The 18,066-nt window shown below is 38.4% G+C and overlaps 1 protein-coding gene across 1 annotated transcript; it reads right to left on the reverse strand.

Moving 5' to 3' along the window:
* Positions 1–210: 210 nt before the first annotated feature.
* Positions 211–2,006, reverse strand: LOC149141103 (F-box/FBD/LRR-repeat protein At1g13570-like). Its single transcript, XM_089451157.1, has 2 exons — positions 942–2,006; positions 211–667 (listed from the first exon to the last, which is right to left on the reverse strand). The coding sequence occupies exons 1-2, from the start codon at positions 2,004–2,006 to the stop codon at positions 404–406; spliced, it is 1,329 nt and encodes a 442-aa protein (XP_089307283.1). The 3' UTR covers positions 211–403.
* Between the last annotated feature and the right edge of the window lie 16,060 nt (positions 2,007–18,066).

Consider the following 18,066-nt stretch of genomic DNA (forward strand, 5'->3'; position numbering starts at 1 on the left):
ATAATCTTCGGCAAAATCACATAACCAATCTTTTGTCGACGATAACATTGTTTCGAATAATCTTCGGCAAAATCACATAACCAATCTTTTGTCGACGCGTTTCGAACCAACCAGTGTGGTTTCATGGTTCACAAGTTTATCTAGAATTGCACTCACCAAATTGCTATTCTGATCTAATCATTAAGGTTTTCATAAATAAGTTGCACATTATAAGGAATCAAAATGTTATTTAAAAATCTCTCCCACGTTGATAGGTTTTCATAAATAAGTTGCACATTATAAATCACAAATGTTATTTTAAAAGTTCCTCACGCTTTCCACCGTGAATACATGAAAATAATTCTGGTAAATCCAATTTGACCGGAACCAAAAACATTGACAAACAACTATTGTGAATGTAATATCACAGGCGAACAAAAATTTCACGGAGAGGGATCTCCTGTGAGATCGTTCCCTGCTCACGACTTTTCTTCAAAGACTCCCACATTTGGAGAAAATCTTCTGGAGGTTGCAGTTTCACTTGTTTGAGCCCAGGAGCTATTTGAAGAAGGCAACCCAACAAACGAAGTACTCTCGCATCGTATTTGAGGATATCTATCTCTACTAATTGAAGATTAGCAAGTGGGTACGTTGAAGCTGGTGCAATTGGATCTCCTTCTGCATCTTCCTGCGTTACAAAGTATAAAAGTCATATATATATTATATACCCCAACATGCACTCTCAACAATAATGACATCTCAACAATAATGGCGACAGAATAGGAGTTTCTCACAATAGAGGATTCCGGGATTCTGTCATTTATGATTAAAGCAAAACTCTTACGGATAAATCTGAGATGGAAGCGCTTCTAACCCCTATTGACATTCATCAGAGGAGTTATTCACTTACCAGAATCGACAGAAATCCCTACTGAAGTTCATCAAAAGAGTTATTCACTTACCAGAGTGGGCTGTCCGTGCAGGCGTAATCGCCGAAGGTTAGGAAGCCTCGAGAGCAGGTTCAGCAGAGGCACCGTCATCATTTCTCTCCCATCAGATGCAGATCCAAGATGCATGGTAAGCACTTTCAATGACCTAAGCGTACCCATGAATTCAAGAAATCTGTTGACAGACAAGTTGTATCTTTCATGCCAATCTGGACTCAACGACAACTCAATCAAATTATTTCCACGCTCCATTTCGAATCCGTGGATCCTTGAGGATAGCTCATAAAATCCCATTCCATTCACTGTCAAATCTTCTCCGTACGTGACTGCCTTCAGAGTTTGAAGTTTAGGGCAATTGACTGTCAATCCTCCCTCCCTAAAAACATATAGAACTAAATCTGTAATGCTTTGAGATAAAATGACAGGCCTCCTCAGGCCAGAACATCTACACAAATTCAGCTTACGAAGAAGTGGGCAATGCAAAAGAAATCGTGCTAAGATGTCGTCTGTCATTTCAATATCGGTGAAGCTCAACTCAGTGAGATGCTTGAATCCCGCGAAATCAGTTGGAAAAGTGGTGAGAATACAGTTGTCGAGTGTAAGATTAGTGAGACGACTGCATAAGAAAAGGGAGGGCGGCAGGGTTTGCTTTTGGTAGCAATATTCGAGAGAGAGATGTTCCACGTTCTTCTTGGCAACCCACCGCATCCATTCCGACACGCTTTGCTGTGTAAACTGCCAAGGGTTAACAAAGATTTCAGGAATCCACATAGAGAGTTTAGGACCCCACATACTGTGAATGTCTGCGGTGAGTGTAAAGGACTTCAGATCCGATGAATGGAACCGCAATACGTCGAATATTCTATTTTCCACAGTTGACAAATCATATGTGGTAGGCGCTTGATTCGGTGATGAGACACGATAGGGAGAGAGGATGAGATGGGGTATTCCTCTGTAAAGGAATCTCCAGCGACGAGAGAGGACAGAGCATTTGATGGCATCTATAATGGTGAGCTTAGAGAGGACGAGGGAAAGGACATCGTCAGGGAGTGCAGACAATCTATCGAGAGCCATTGCCATCACTATAAAAATGGGCCAAAGATTGCTCTTCCCTCCCACGGACGGAATACAGCGCGATTGGATTGAACAAGTGCTGCAGTTAGAAAGCTGAGCGAGAACCTAAATTGAAAATGGTAAGAAATGAAACAAATATTTATAAGACTTCCAAACATCTGCATAGGTTACTAGATCTAGATTGGGGTATCTAGGTTTTTTTTATGCCATAAACTATGGCGCCATTACATCATTTTTCGTGTAGTTTTTGTGATTTATTTTAAAATTATATTATTATTATTATTAGGTTGGTTTTTAGGATCTAGGAGTGGTCATAATGGGATGTTATTTCCTCTTCATATTTTCAAATTTATGGAGAGACATTTTTGGTTCTTGTCATAAGGGTTAAAGAGTAGGCTCTGGGCTATCATTTTTACCATGCCTAGGATCAATTAATAAGGACAATAAGTTTATTCATTTTATTGAAAGGGTTTTCATAATTAGAAAAAGGCAATTCAAACTTATAGAAGATATAATCCTTTTCACCCAAATATGACAATAAAATTTTGTGCAAGATTGTGATTTTTTTGTTTAACATATATTTTTGAATGCATGAATGCACTTAGCAACATGAAAAACTTTTAGGGCATTCGAATTCTATAAATTAAACAACTTAAACTCAAATTTTGGTTATAATTAACCAAAAGAAATGCCTTGAGAAAAGTCATTTCATCACTACACCATTATAAAATATGTTTCAAAAATAATATAAAACTTTAAATTAGTTTGGTCATCATAGAATTACTTATTAAATTAATAAATAAAATGGTTTTTTTAATGTCTTTCAATCAATTTTGCCAAAACCCCTTAGGTATTTTTTAAGAATCATCAATTTCAGTTAGGTTATTTTTTGTGATTTTTAAATTAAACATATTTATTAAAATATTTATATACTTAATATTTGATAAATATAAATAATAAATATAGTAATTTTTTTTTTGTAAATTATATGGTGTGTTAGTTGATATGTTTCCTTAAGATGGGTGAAGAATACACACTTTACCAAAAGTTCTCGTTAACATAAGTTTATGTACTCTAAAAATCTTCATGGTAATTTTTTTCTTCTATTTATATATTATTAAGTTAATATTTATTCTTAGAAAAAAAACATTTTATATCTAATTTATCCTTATCAATTTTTTAATCATTATTCTTATTCATAATATTTTATACCGATATAAAATAGTTTAGTCTAAAGAGCCCACAGATTAGTCCCAAAAATAATCGAAATTCTCGCAAGATTATAATAAAATCTGGCAAATTTTTTTAAAAACGTTGGTTATCACTCTCAAAGTTGAGGATTTTGGGTGCAGTAGGGTTTCTGAATGGTGATGAATCCATTTCCACCATCAAATAAGTGATTAAAACATTCCAACGTTATGATTTTTTTTTTTTTTTTTAAGAAACGTGGGCAATAAATCTATTGTCCCGGTGAATTTGTGGTGTGAGTAGACAAGGCCATATAAAATTAACACTTAATTGAAATATAATCAATGATCTTTTAAGGGTAAATATTGTATTTCCTTCTAAATTGGAATATACATGGATATACTAAATATACTAGGTGAGTCTTTCACTAAGGAAAGATAACCATAGAGAGGCATAAGAAAGCATTATTAATAAAAAAAAATTAAATAGATGATATATATATACTAATAAATGGGCCAAATTACCTAGGAGAATGAACTACATAGTCATAATGAAAAATCAACCAGAACACAACAATACTAAGCTAAGGGATTAGAGTTGGCAGTGGTAGCTTAAATAGAGTCTTCAGTGTTACCAGGAGTGCTACCTATTAGGGAGGAAGGCCAAGATGTTGGTCATTACATCCAAAGCATTATTCAATATCCCTCAAGTGACGATGAAGGTGTTGCACAGTGTGTATGATGTCATACTGTTCCTGGAAGTGGTCCATTAAAATTATTGTTGAGAAATGGCAGCAAGAAATTATAGTTTAATTTGTCCTTGATTTAAACTCGAAATTAAATTTGAATTCTATTCTCATAGCAACTTAAATAGTTAAATTAAGTTTATTAAACTTACTTAACTTAGGAAATTTGAGTTGGAAGTCTTTATGTCATCATGTGTATGTTCTCCCTACATTATAGCAGTCCAGTGTGAGTTAATTATGAGCTGTAAAATAGAAGACTATGTTTCATTAGCCAGTTCAGTTAAATTAGTTCTCAAACTGTTTGAGAGAACTAATAGTGAGTTAACAATCAATGGTGTCACTAACAAACTCCACCAATGCTACTCTAGTTAACTGAATATTTACTCATCAAAAACTCATGCATGTCGATTCTGAGAAAGACCCAGTTGAGACTAGAGTGCAGGGACAATGTACTACTTGTTTTAGATTTTTCTAAGGTGCATTGATAGTGGTGCATGCATTCAGAAACTTTTTGTGAAGATATTGCACAATTTTTAAAGGCTTTATTTCCCTTTAAATATGAGCCATCCTCCATTGGAATTACGCATTGGAATAGAGACTCGGAGAGCTTTTGAAGAATATAAGATTTGGCCTTGAGATTCCTTATGAGTTGGAGATTGAGTTTGCTGAGTGCTGGGATTGTTTTGGAGATAAAAATCATTGTAATTTCATCTTGATTTTCTGGATTACTGCAAAACATATAGTAGTTTTTTGAGTTGTTGCTTTCCCTGGATATTTATTATGTTATGTGCGTTTGATTATATGCCTCTATTGATTATTGTTTTCTCGATGTTTATGGGCTTCCGTCGTAAAGAGTAGAAGTAGATTCTTATCTCTTGGTTTAGAAAATTACATTCGCTTGTGAATCTACAGGATTTTCTACATGGTATCGGAGTATTGTTTTTTGGGCCGATAGTGTGCAGAGTAGATCTGAAACATTTTGTGAAAATTTTTCATAGACAAATTTCAAATCTGGATTCCTTTGGAAAAGATACCCAAATTGAAGAAAAACATCGGCCGAATCAGAGTTTGGATGAGGGAGGTATCATTGATTTACAATTAGCTCTCTAGAGGATATCTTGAAGTTTTGAGTTTCTAGGTTACAGGTGAAAGTCGAATTTGCAATACATACTTTAGGATTAGAGGATAGCATTCCATGGTTTGAGGCTTCTGTATACCTTGGAAGGTAGCTTTAATTTCATAGCCTGAAGGGGCAGGATGGAGGCTGTGCTAGAGGACAATGGCTTGAAGGAATTTCTTAAACATGCAATTCCGAAGGCAACAACTACTAATTCCGAGAACTTCGCCGAGTGGAAGAAGTGTGTGGTGAAGGCAAGGCAAATAATCCTTGAGGGAGGTTGAGATCATATTGTCTCAAGTCTCCATGGAAAGGAAACCATGCATTCTATGTGGAAAACATTTACGGACTTGTATCAGAATAACAACGATCAAAGGAAGTTGGGACTAAAGGATAAACTTTGTAAAATGAATATGGAGAAAGGCGAGACGATTCCAACGTACTTGAGCAAGTTCACTCAATGTCAAGATGAACTTGGAAGTGTTGGAATCACGGTTGCCAAAGATGATATGGTGAGCCTTTCTCTTCTTGGACTTCCAAAGAGTTGGCATAGTTATCAGGACACTGTGAATGGTTGGGAGAAGCTACCAGATTGGGAATGAATATGGTCAGATATTATGCAAGAGGAGATCAGGAGGAAGGGAAGTGTGCCTTAACGATTGATGCTAGGAAGGAGCAAGGTAAAATTTGCCATTCCAAATAATATTCTTGTCATGGAGGTAAGAGGAAGGACATGATGAAAGTTAGGTATGCTTGAACAAGCTGATACATGCGAGGGTTGTACTTTGGGAAAATAAACCAAGTATTCCTTTAGAGAGAGACACATTCGAGTAGAGTCTATTCTAGAGAGAGTCCATTCAGATGTGTGCGAACCATTCTCAACAGCATCCATGGAAAACACAGGTACTATGTTATATTTGTTGATGACCATTCGCGTAAATGTTGGGTATTTTTTATGCAAAAAAAGAATAAAAATTTCACAAATTTTTGTGAGTTCAAATAATTGGTAGAGAAAGAGTCTAGCAAGAAGGTTAAAGCTCCATAGAATGATAATGTTGGTGAGTATGTCTCCAAATATTTTAAGAACTTTTGTGCAGCGAAAGGGCTTAAACAAGAGTTGATGACACCCCATAACCCTCAACAAAATGGGGTTGCCAAGAGGAAGAACGGGAGCATAGTAGAGGTAGAAAGGGTGATGTTGCATGATCAAGAGCTACCACTACACTTGTGGGCTAAGTCATTAAACACAACGATTTATGTTCAAAACCGTAACCCGCATAGGGTACCTGTGATGAAGACACCAGAGGAGGCTTATTCTAGTAAGAGGCGATATGTTTGTCACATCATTATTTCTAGGTCATCGGTTTATTTCCATATAACCAAAGATGCAATGAAGAATCTTGAGCCAACAAAAGAGTTGGGAAGCTTTATTGGGTACAACGATACACCCCACAACTATCAGTTGTACATTTCGACTAGTCAGATGACAATGGTTTACAGAGATATTAGGTTTGATGAGGAGAATTCCATGCGAGTATCCTTTGAGCTACATGCAGATGAGGATCTTTTAGCTCCTAAGGTTGAGGGGCCGCATATTGATGTGGAGCAAGCAGATGCAGAGGTTTAGAGAGTGGATACATCCACTCAGGTAGAGTCTTACAAAGAAGGAAGAAAGCACACTAGAGAGGCTAACAAATTATTGGATGATGCACATGATAATGTGCGAGCAGCCTTGTCTCAGCCCAGATAGGGGAGGTCACCATAGTGATAGACTAGATATGTGGCACTTATGGGTGCTTGTGTTGTGATAGAGCCATTTTCCTTTTAGGAAGTAGTGCAACAACCATTTTGGGTTGATGTGATGGTGGAGGAGTATGAATCCATATTTCGAAACGATTTTTGGATGTGGTCCCAATGCCAAAGGACAATTCAGTTGTGAGTTCCTGTTGGCTTTTCAAGGTAAAGCAAGCTACAGATGGTAGTGTGGGGAACCATAAGGCTAGATTTGTGGCTTGTGGCTTTTCACAGGTAGAGGGGATTGACTATGATGAGCCCTTTGCTCCTCTTGCAAGCTACTTATCAATCAGATATATTTTGGCACTATCAGCACAGATGGGTTGGAGGATCCATCATATGGATGTGAGGACTACCTTCCTCAATGAAATGATTGGAGAAGAGGTGTACATAGATAAGCCTAAAGGTTTTCAAACCTTCGACCATGAGTCACATGTGTGCTGAATCAAGAGAGCATTGTATGCATTGAAGCAAGCACCCTGTCCTTGTTTCACTAGGATAGATATCTACTTCACTAGTTTGGGCTTCACGAAGAGTGAAGCGGATGCTAACCTGTATCACATAGTAGTGGAAGGTAAGATGATGATCATTGTACTTTATGTATATGATCTTATACTGATAGGTGATGAGAAGCTCATCAAATCTTGCAAGGAGAACCTTGCAAGAGAGTTTGAGATGAAGGACATGGTTCTCATCCATTACTTTCTTGTCATGGAGGTATGGTAGGGAGACGGGGAGTTGTTTGTGTCTATGCAAAAGTATGCCAATGAGATACTCTGGAGATTCCGCATGGAGAGAAATGAACCCATTGAGACTCCTCTAGCTGGTAACTTGAGGAAGGAGGATACCACTTCAGGGGAAGTAATGGAGGATATTGTTTATAGGCAGGTTGTGGGTTCACTCATGTACTTGGTGAACACATGACTAGATATGTGCTATTCAATTAACCATCTTATCCAACTGATGGTTGGGCCTACCAAGTTGTATTGGAAAGTGGCAAAACATGTATTGAGATAGCTTGGATGCACTACTAAGTTTGGAATATGGTACAAATGGAAAGAGGGAGTGAAGCTTCAAGGCTTCAGTGATGCATATTGGGACGGGAGATCATCTGATAGGAAGAGCACATTAGGAGGGATCTTCAGTATTGGGTTAGCGATAGTTTCTTGGAAGAACAGGAAATAGACATTGGTTGCACTTAGCTCAGTAGAAGCAGAGTACATGGCTGCAAGTGAGGCAACATGTCAAGCTATCTGGATGACAAGTATAATGGTTGGTTTGTTTGGTCAGCAGATGGATCTGACAATGATTTATTGTAATAATCGGTGTTGTATCAAACTCTTTGAAAATCTAGTTTTTCATGATCGGTCCAAGCATATTGATATCTAGTATCATCATCTGAGAGATTTTGTATTGAGGCAGATGATGTTGTTACATTACAATCCCATGGAGGAGAAAGATGTTGAGATCTTGAGAAACGCATTGTCAAGATGTAAATTTGAGTTTCATAGAGACATGTTAATTTTAGGTATGTTCTATGCTAGAGCAATTTATATAAATTTTGACAGTTAGCGATCAGATCAACATTAAGATAAACTGCAGATAGAACATAAATATAAAATGCAGAAGACAAGCCAAGACAAGAGGACACAAGATATGGCGCGAGCTAGGGACAAAACCCACAATGTGTGGGGAAACCCTTTAATAAAATCTTCTTCTATCTTCAAAGTTTAGCAGAGAAAGGGAGAGATAGAGTACATTTACAATAGAAGTCAACACTTTGACTTATCTAGATCTAGCATAGATCATTTCGTCTAATGATGAGATCAGTTGAAGAAATTCTACTTCAACTGATTCTCAAGGTGACTCCTTCACCTATCATTGTGCTGCATCTCATCCATTTGCTACACCTTACCATGTAGCACCATCATGCTACTCATGATCTCATACATCACAGTGTCCATACATCATGTTGTCCATGATCTGCATCATGATACTCATGCTCGTGATCTCATTTCTCATGATGCTACCCGTTGCATCATTCATCACAGTTGCACAATTGCTGCAACTTTATTGAGATCATGCTACCCTATGACTGAGCTGCTCTCATCTGCTCTTATCATCATTTTGTTGCCCATGCCTATCAAGATCTAAGACTGATCATTCTTATCATTTTCATTATCTTGCGATTGTAATCATCATTCCTTATGATCCTTGTCATTGTGAGTGCATATTTAATACTTCACATCACAACTATATGTCACTGAGATCTATATGCCGAGATCTTCTTCATCCAACCAAAACCGAGAAGATGTGATCATACATCAAGACTACAACAAGTATGCCTAGGGTTTATCATATCATGTAGAATTATTGAATTATCGTACACAGGTATGCGGAGCTTCATATATGATCTGCGGATTGGTTCAATACATGTTTGTGTGTGTGTGTGTGCGTGCGTGCGTCCACGTATCTCACGTTGACAGATCTAGGGTATGGCAGTGTTTCATACAACATGCTACCAGATCTATGGTATATATATATATATATATATATATATATATATTATATATATATATATATATATATATATATATATATATATATATATATATATATATATATATATATATATATATATATATATGTGTGTGTGTGTGTGTGTGCATGCGTGCGTCCACGTATCTCATGTTGATAGATCTAGGGTATGACAGTGTTTCATACAACCATGCTACCAGATCTATGGTATGACAACGTTCCATGACTGCATTGCCTCTTCATCACTGCGGCTCAGCTTTATGCACTTGCTGTGTGTATTGTCGGCGTATTATATCATTTCCTGCATCCTGATCATGAACAACGTGTAGATATTACCACTGCGTATATTATTGTCTTCTCTTGGTGTCTCACTCCTCCAAAAACCCAATACGTGGAGAGGAGGAGATCACTCAAGAGTTGTGTGTAAAGGACATCAAATCCTCTTATATTTATACTAAAATGTATATGATGAATAGACATGATGCTTGGGCTTCTAGAGCCTACATAAGAGCTGGTCAGCTTGATAATAATTATATAAACAAAATAAATTCATATCTCCATAAATACCTATCAGAATTGGATAATCTTTGGATCAATCCTACACCTCTCGATGAGAGGGATCCAATAAAAATATCAACTACCATTAATAAGTCGACCCACATGGATTTTGTCCCTAGTTGCCAATTTAACACTCCCTCTCAACAAGGGAGAACTCCATCCACTGATCCATATGTCTAACTGTATTATCTCTGCCATTAGTGCCTTGCACTGCTCCGCCTAGCTCTACTCAGCTCTCTTGGCTCTGCTCTACTCTGCGAGCTCTACTTAGCTCTGCCCTACTCTGCTGGTTCTATCACCTCTGTTGGCTCTGCTCCGCTCTGCTCTATTGGCTCTACTCTACTCTGCTGGCTCTACTCAGCTCAGCTGGCTTTGCTCCGCTCTGCTTAGCTCTACTGAACTATTAACAAGAAGAATTGATCGACAATGAGTCATATCATTCTCCACTGACCCGAAGTTAGTCTTAGAGTGTGTACCACTGGTCCCAGACCAGTCTCAACTGACCCAAAGTCAGCTTCATAGTAAGTACCACTCCTACCACTAGTCCCATATAAGTATCTCAATATCAGAGAGTGCACCACTGGTCTCAGACCAGTCTCAACTTACCCGAAGTTACTGTCATAGTGTGTACCACTCTCACTCGTCCCAGACCAGTACTGCACTAACACGAAGTCAGTCTCAGAGTATGTACCACTTGTCCCAGACCAATTTCAACTGACCTGAAGTAAGTGTCATAGTAGGTACAACTCCTACCACTGGTCCCAGACTAGTATCGCAGGCTGCGAGAGTGTACTACTGGTCCCAGACCAGTCTCAACTGACCCGAAGTCAACATCATAATATGTAGGACTCTCACTGGTCCTAGACCAGTCCTATACTGAAATGAAGTCAGTCTCGAAGTATGTGCTACTGATCCCAGACCAGTCTCAGCTGACCTGAAGTCAACGTCATAGTATGTACAACTCCTACCACTGGTCCGAGACCAGTATCATTGATCCCAGACCAATTGTGGTCATCCTAGAGTAGGGAGTATGGTAGATGCAATGATGTGTCCATCGGTACTACTATGGTCCCTAACATCATTTCCCTGCTCATTGATCAAATGGGAGGTACTTCCCATGAGTCCCAGACTGCATGGGTAGGATGCCTCAACAGGATAACTTAAGCAATCCTATCCTCAAAGGAGAACACATAAATCCTGCTACAATTTCCATGGGGAACACATCAATCCAGGACACCATGGAGAACACATCAATCCAACCCTCACAGGAGAACACATCAATCCTGCCACAATCGCCATGGAGAACACATCAATCCAGGCCTCACAGGAGAACAAATCAATCCTGCTACAATCACCATGGAGAACACATCAATCCAAGCCTCACAGGAGAATGCATCAATCATGCTACAATCACCATGGAGAACACATCAATCTAGGCCTCACAAGAGGCCATACTAGCAGCAATGTATTCTGCCTTGGTTGTGCTCAGAGTCACCGACTTCTGCTTCCTGCTCATCTAGGATATCGAGGCAGATTCCAAATAGAAACAACACTAAGAAGTTCTCTAGTGATCCTCTACACTACCTGCCCGCTCATCATTTGAATAATCATGTGGTTTCATCTTTCCACCAATGTATCTCAATCCATGAGAGATTGTGCCCTAAAGATATCCCAGAAGATTCTTGGCACCAATCCAGTGAGGCTCAATTGAATATGAGCTCACCATGCTAACACAGAGGTTCTTCCAGAACATCAACGTGAATGAGTTTATGAAACTCAGAGGCATTTCCCAAATCAGGTCCGACATCACTACCATATAACTTCTTGAAAGTTAAGATCCTCGAGGTAGTCACGGGCTTGCAAATTATCTTTCCACATTTAGAATCCAACTCCCTCTGTCTCCTATAAATGAGAGGGTCTGCACCTATCAGACATAGGTGCCAGTACGAGAGGTTTATCATGCACAACCTTCTAGTAATTGTTTGGATCGGTTTCACTCCTAGTGAATCTCAGCTGCATTAGACAGCTATCAATCCTCTCATACTACGCCTGAGGTGTTTTACTTCAAGCCATAGAGGGCTTTCTTCCACCTGTATACATGAGATTCCCAATAATGAGTTTCAAACTCCTCGGGTTGTTCCAAGCCTGTGGACTTGCTACATGAGGGGAATGGTCCCCTTATAATATTTTCCTTTGGTACATTTCAAACATGTACCTTCATGCTCCTTTTTGAATTTAGGCATCCTAGTCACCATCTGACTCACAGACCTCCGGTGCTGAGTCAATGGACATGGTTCCTAGTGGACTTCTTGCAACTTGATACAACCCTAATTTCGAGGAAGCAAAGTGGTAGGATCTTATGTCGAGGAAGCAAAGTGGTAGGGGTATGGGGGAGAGGTGGGCTAGAATGGCGGTGGTAGTGGGATGGGATATAGGGTAGATGGGAAGCGGGTACATGGGGGTGGTAAGGTTAGAAAGAAATCTCAGATCTCAACGAAGGAAGGACGGGAATAGAGCAGCACAAGCAACGAGATCTTCTGTGGCCGAGCTCAAATCATGGTATGCTTCCTTTGGCTTACCTCCTGCAATTAACTCTATTAAGCATAGTATGTTGGAGGAGGAGGGAAATCTAGGAAATGCAGGGGAGGGGCTGTGTCAAGGCGGGCCTGAGGACCGCATTGAAAGGCAGCGAGAGGATCAGAGCATAGGCATGCCTTGGGAATGTGTGGCAGATGGCTTGACCACCAACCTTAGTCCAGGGGGGACGAGACCTTCGATTCTCCAGAGAGACGGGGGAGGCTGGAGTGGGGAAGGAAGGCTAAGGGACAAGGATATGTCGGCTTATGGAAAGACCGAAGATCCTAGAATGCTAACGTTTTCTGTTGACAATTGTAAGCAGAAGTTTGTAAAGGAAGAGATGGCACGCCTAGGTAGAGGCTGAGGTCATGGGGGCAGAGGGCGCCAGAGCCAGCCGTTTAAAAGCGATCCTACAACTTCAACGCCGGCAGGTCAGAGAAGTGGCATGAAATCTATCAAGACGACCGTTCATGAAGCAGCTCACGCATACAGAGAAGGGACGGATGCTGACATTTGTTAGCTAATCTAGGAGATGTTGGATAGTGTCATGGAAGAAGATTCTGAGCCAAAAATGGAAGAATGGGGAGATGTAATCCCCGACCCAGGGCACACCAGAGGCAGGATGATGCTATATAGACAAGCCCTGCACATGTACTGGGTTATGAAATGCTTACTGGCCAAAGCCCTGGAGCAGGTGGCTGAAATAGCACAAGGTATGCCCACTATAAAAAAGGACATGAAAAATCTGCAAATTATCTTGTTGATGCAAGACAGCAAACTGGATGAGATCCAACAATGTCTAATGAAGCTGTCTCCAGCACCAGGTGACTCTGATGCTGCACCGACTATTGTGGAATCTGATAAAGATGATAGAAAGCAATAGTTTCTTTTAGTTTCCAGTTTTTACTGGGTTTTTGGCGGATAGCATTTTCTTTTCCTGTGTTTAATGTTAGGTCGGAAACTAAACAATGTTTCTAGATGTGAAGTATATTTAGCTTGGATTGAAAGACTGGTAAAATTTTGCTACTGGACGGCATATAACAGAGTCAGGTGGCCAACAGACTTGGTTTCCAATTTGGGCAAGTTGAGGCCACCAAAATTCTGTACATGGAACAATTTGCTTTACAAATAGAAAAAGAAGGAACTACTGCAGCTTACAAAAAAAAAATAGATTTTATTTTTTCCTTATATTTATTGTAAAAACTTTTAACATAAATACATACTTTTCATGACATACTTCCGTAAGGTAGAAGGAAGAAAAGTGAGAATTAAAACTTTCAAGAATGGATATGTGTTTATATATATATATATATATATATATATATATATATATATATATATATATATATATATATATATATATATATATAATATATATATATTATGATAGATAGATAGATAGATAGATAGAGATTGAATATTGAATATTTGAGGAATAGGATTTTTAAAATTAATTTAAATTTATTTTAATCTATATTATAATAATTATTAATAAATTTTATATTGTAAGATACAGTGAGACTTTATGAGTTGTTCTTTTTACCAAGTTTAATTTCATTTATATTATTTAACTACTAAAATTATTGGGCTCAAAATAGCCAGAACAAATACTATTAATTATTATTTAAAAGACTTTGGACCAAATTATTAAAATAATCAAAGAAACAGTTGAACCAATTTCTGAGTAGAGTTACAACAGCTCCTTCACTTTATTTTTTCTCAAAGGGAAATTTCTCCTTCACCTTTTTTTTCCTTAAAGGGAAAAGAGGACAGAATCGTGCGGGGTTGAAAAGAGGAGGACTGTGTTGTATTCTTCATTGAGCTGGTGAACATAACCAGTGGGAAAGAAATTCGAGGTAACAAGCTATGGGGTACGGGACTTGAGGTTAGACAGAGTCCTGATGCCCAAGGTACCCAGTTGTTCCTTATCGGTACCCAGTTATTCCTTATTAGCACAAGTAGAAGGGCTCGGACGGGGAACTTGGATGTAATTGCCCGTTCCGAGGCTGGGTGGAGAGACCTTGAGGCTGGACAGAGTCCTGATGCCCAAGGTACCCAGTTGTTCCTTATTGGTAGAAGTGGAAGGGCTCGGAGGGGGAACTTGGACGTAATTGCCTATTCCTGATGCCCAAGGTACCCAGTTGTTCCTTATTGGTACCCAGTTATTCCTTATTGGCACAAGTGGAAGGGCTCGGAGGGGGAACTTGGACATAATTGCCCTTTCCAAGGCTGGGTGGAGAGATCTTGAGGTTGGACAGAGTCCTGATGCCCAAGGTGCTGAGTTGTTCCTTATTGGTAGAAGTGGAAGGGCTCGAAGGGGGAACTTGGATGTAATTTCCTGTTTCGAGGCTGGGTGGAGAGACCTTCCAATTATTTGACCTTCTGATTATTTAACATATATGTAATGAAATACAGATAAATGATACTATCATGGTAATTATTATGAGTAGAATAGTTGAATGTCTATTGTGAATTGACACAATATAGTTACAATGAATGACCTTTACTGTAAGTAGATAATTTGGAAATGATTTAGTATAAATTACAATCATTATTAATTTCTGGGTAGATAGAATAGTAAAGCAAGTAGATAATCCATTAGGAAACTATCATGGTAATTTATTATCAGTAGAATAGTTGAATTTTTATTGTGAATTGACACAATATAGTTACAGTGAATGCCCTGTTTACTATAAGTAGATAGTTTGGAAATGATTTAGTATCAATTACGATCATTACTAATTTATGGGTAGAATAGTAAAGCAAGTAGATAATGCATGTTTTCCTAATAGATATTGATACACATCTAGAGGATGGTACAATTATCAGTTAACAATCAATGCTTAGCTAATGAGCAAAATAGAACTATAGATGAATGTCGATCGAATCTGGAAATCCATAAGTATATGAACCATAAAACCGATGCCTATGAGTCTTCTACTAAAAATAAATAATTAAATGATATAAAGTGTAAACATATCATGCAACAACATATAGGTCTAAATATTACACCTCTGACATACACAAGAATTTCCTTAACTGAAGAAATAAATTACCTCAGTAAACCATTCCATATGTTTCCAGTGGAATATATGATTTATTTATAGATTCTTCATATACTAGGGTCTATAGCCACAAACAAGTTTGTAAAGAACCCATCCAGATCCATGTATCCGGTTGCTTAAACTAAACCATGAACTCTAGTTATACTAAACATAAATATATGCAGAAAGAATTTTTAAACAAAGAGAAAAAGAATGTCATAACTGGTATAACAACTAAGAAAAAAATCATGCACCGCATATACCCTCGGTAATCAACCAAAGCCCAAAGCTCAGCAACTAATCATACAGCAATGAGGGTTTACATAAACAAACACCACAAAGTTCATGAATAATCCTGACATAAATATATTCCATCGAATTCAGTTCAAGTGAAGAACATTTCTCAAAAAAATTACAATCAAGTTCTGTCATGGGTTCGACGCAAAAGAGCAGTGAACTAAATTAATATTGTATGGCTAGTATGAGCAAAAATCAACCAAAATTTTAATTAACATAGCAATTCCTACAATGGAACACATTCGGGTTGAACTCGCAACATCAGACCCCTGTCCAGTAGTTAAATTAAGATCAGAGGGACCCTTCTCGGTCTCTTCTAAACAATCAAAAAATGAAGGAATTAATTACATAAAGAACGGAAATTACAGTCTGCGAGTCCTATTTTCCTCACTACAAAATACTACAACTACATTGTAATTAACACTCTAATTCATAGAATTGTAGAGGAGTAAGTACCCTAGACCACATCAGCCAACCATTAAGGGCCATAAGAGTAAGCTCCAACATGTACCAGTTGTAGATTTGTGGGTAAGCTTCATCAACAAGCCATCATATTTAACGGCAAGCCCCTTTCAGTTTAAAATGTGTCATATCTGCAACCACAATAGGCAAATATTATGACCTAGATAATCAACTGACTTCAAAATGGTATTAAATGCGGAACAGAGGAAGAAACCCTTACCTAAGTTTTGCAAGTCATGCACGAGGGTCTCACATCTGCATGAAATAGAATTTTGGGGTTAGAGATGCCTACAGTAGAAGAAAGCTTGTAAAAACTGAATCAATCGACAGTCTAAATAATCAGTACCTGTTTCATGCCAAGGAAAACAACTGCCGCATAGTTGGGAATTTGAAGAGTTGAGCGCCCCACTTGACCAGCTTGCAAATGTGTTAACTCCTTGCATCGAGATAGCCCTCGGCTCAAACTGAGAATGGTTCAAGACATACACCATTTCTACAGATAATGAAGACTCAGATTTACCTCTCCACGGCTTGCCACAATGCATGGAGGTCAGACTATGAAAACGCAGCAAAACTAAGAGCAGACAAGAAGCAGAGCGGCAAGACTCTCAACCACGAAACGCAAATGAGCAATAACATCGGCGGGAAGCCCGAGCATTGGGTAGATGGATGATCCCAAAGCAAGTATCACCATCGGATAGTGTAATCAAGATCGACGGACAAGATCCCTAACACTTGTCTCAGCTAGTGCGAAAAATGGGATTACTACCAGTCACATTAAAATCTAAGAACAAGTGATATGAAGTCACGTACATGTAGCCATAAATTCCAGGGCAAGGTGTAACCCAGTTACCTCGTGAAGGATCACACGGACCTTATGGGTTGGTAAAAACTACTGTAGTTTTATTACCCCAAAAACCGCCAGTCAGACATGCCTCGAATTTGTATCATACGTGGCAGATAAATACTTAACCAGAGATTCACATTTACTAGAAATGTTTGATTTGAGTCTATTACATTAATGTATATGGATATGTATCTATGTCAGAGTTGATTTTTTTTTTATACATTGTTTTCACTATATTATATGTTTGTGTGTGCTATAAATGGTATCAGAGCCTAGGCTCGCATACTGAGACCTTTGGGTTGTTCTAACAGTCAATTAAGTCATGATGTTCCTATATATATATGAAGCAAATAAACTGAGTTTTGGCTAATTGTGAACACAGAAGGTGAATTAGCATTATGGATACAATGCATAGGAGCCCCAAATCATCGAGCCAGCCAGAGGTGCCTTATGTACTGGCCAACCCAGAATTATTGGTGTAATTGGGAGAATAATTGAGACAGGCTAATGTTGCGTTACTCGAGACAGTACAACAACTTAAATTAGAAATGATGAACCTTAGAATAGACAACAAGCGATTAAGATAGGAGCAGGAGAAGATTCTTAAAAGTTTGTTATGTCGGCAAAATCAGAGAGGACCAGATCCCAGTACAAAAAATAGGGAAAAACCCAACTGCTCATAATGAGGAAGATCATGCAGAATCTATAGAGGGTCACAAATAAGAAGATGAAGGGCATTCAAATAACGTTTTCGACCAAAGAAAACCAAAAAGAACAAATATAGAATTACAAGGTGAGCTTAAAAAAATCAGACCCTCATTGTTTGAAGGAGAGTCAGAAGAAGCGACAGAAGCTTGACTCATAGACATGGGTAAATACTTCCAGATTTATGAATATAC

This window comes from Pinus tabuliformis, chromosome X (assembly GCF_031772625.1).
Source record: "Pinus tabuliformis cultivar Carrire ecotype Pingquan chromosome X, CPIR1, whole genome shotgun sequence".
NCBI classification, from domain to species: Eukaryota; Viridiplantae; Streptophyta; class Pinopsida; order Pinales; family Pinaceae; genus Pinus; species Pinus tabuliformis.

Coding starts and splice junctions, on each gene's coding strand:
- LOC149141103 (XM_089451157.1), bottom strand. CDS start 2,006: ATGGCAATGGCTCTCGATAGATTGTCTGCACTCCCTGACGATGTCCTT. Junction 668..941: donor TGCACGGACAGCCCACTCTG/GTAAGTGAATAA, acceptor TTTGTAACGCAG/GAAGATGCAGAAGGAGATCC.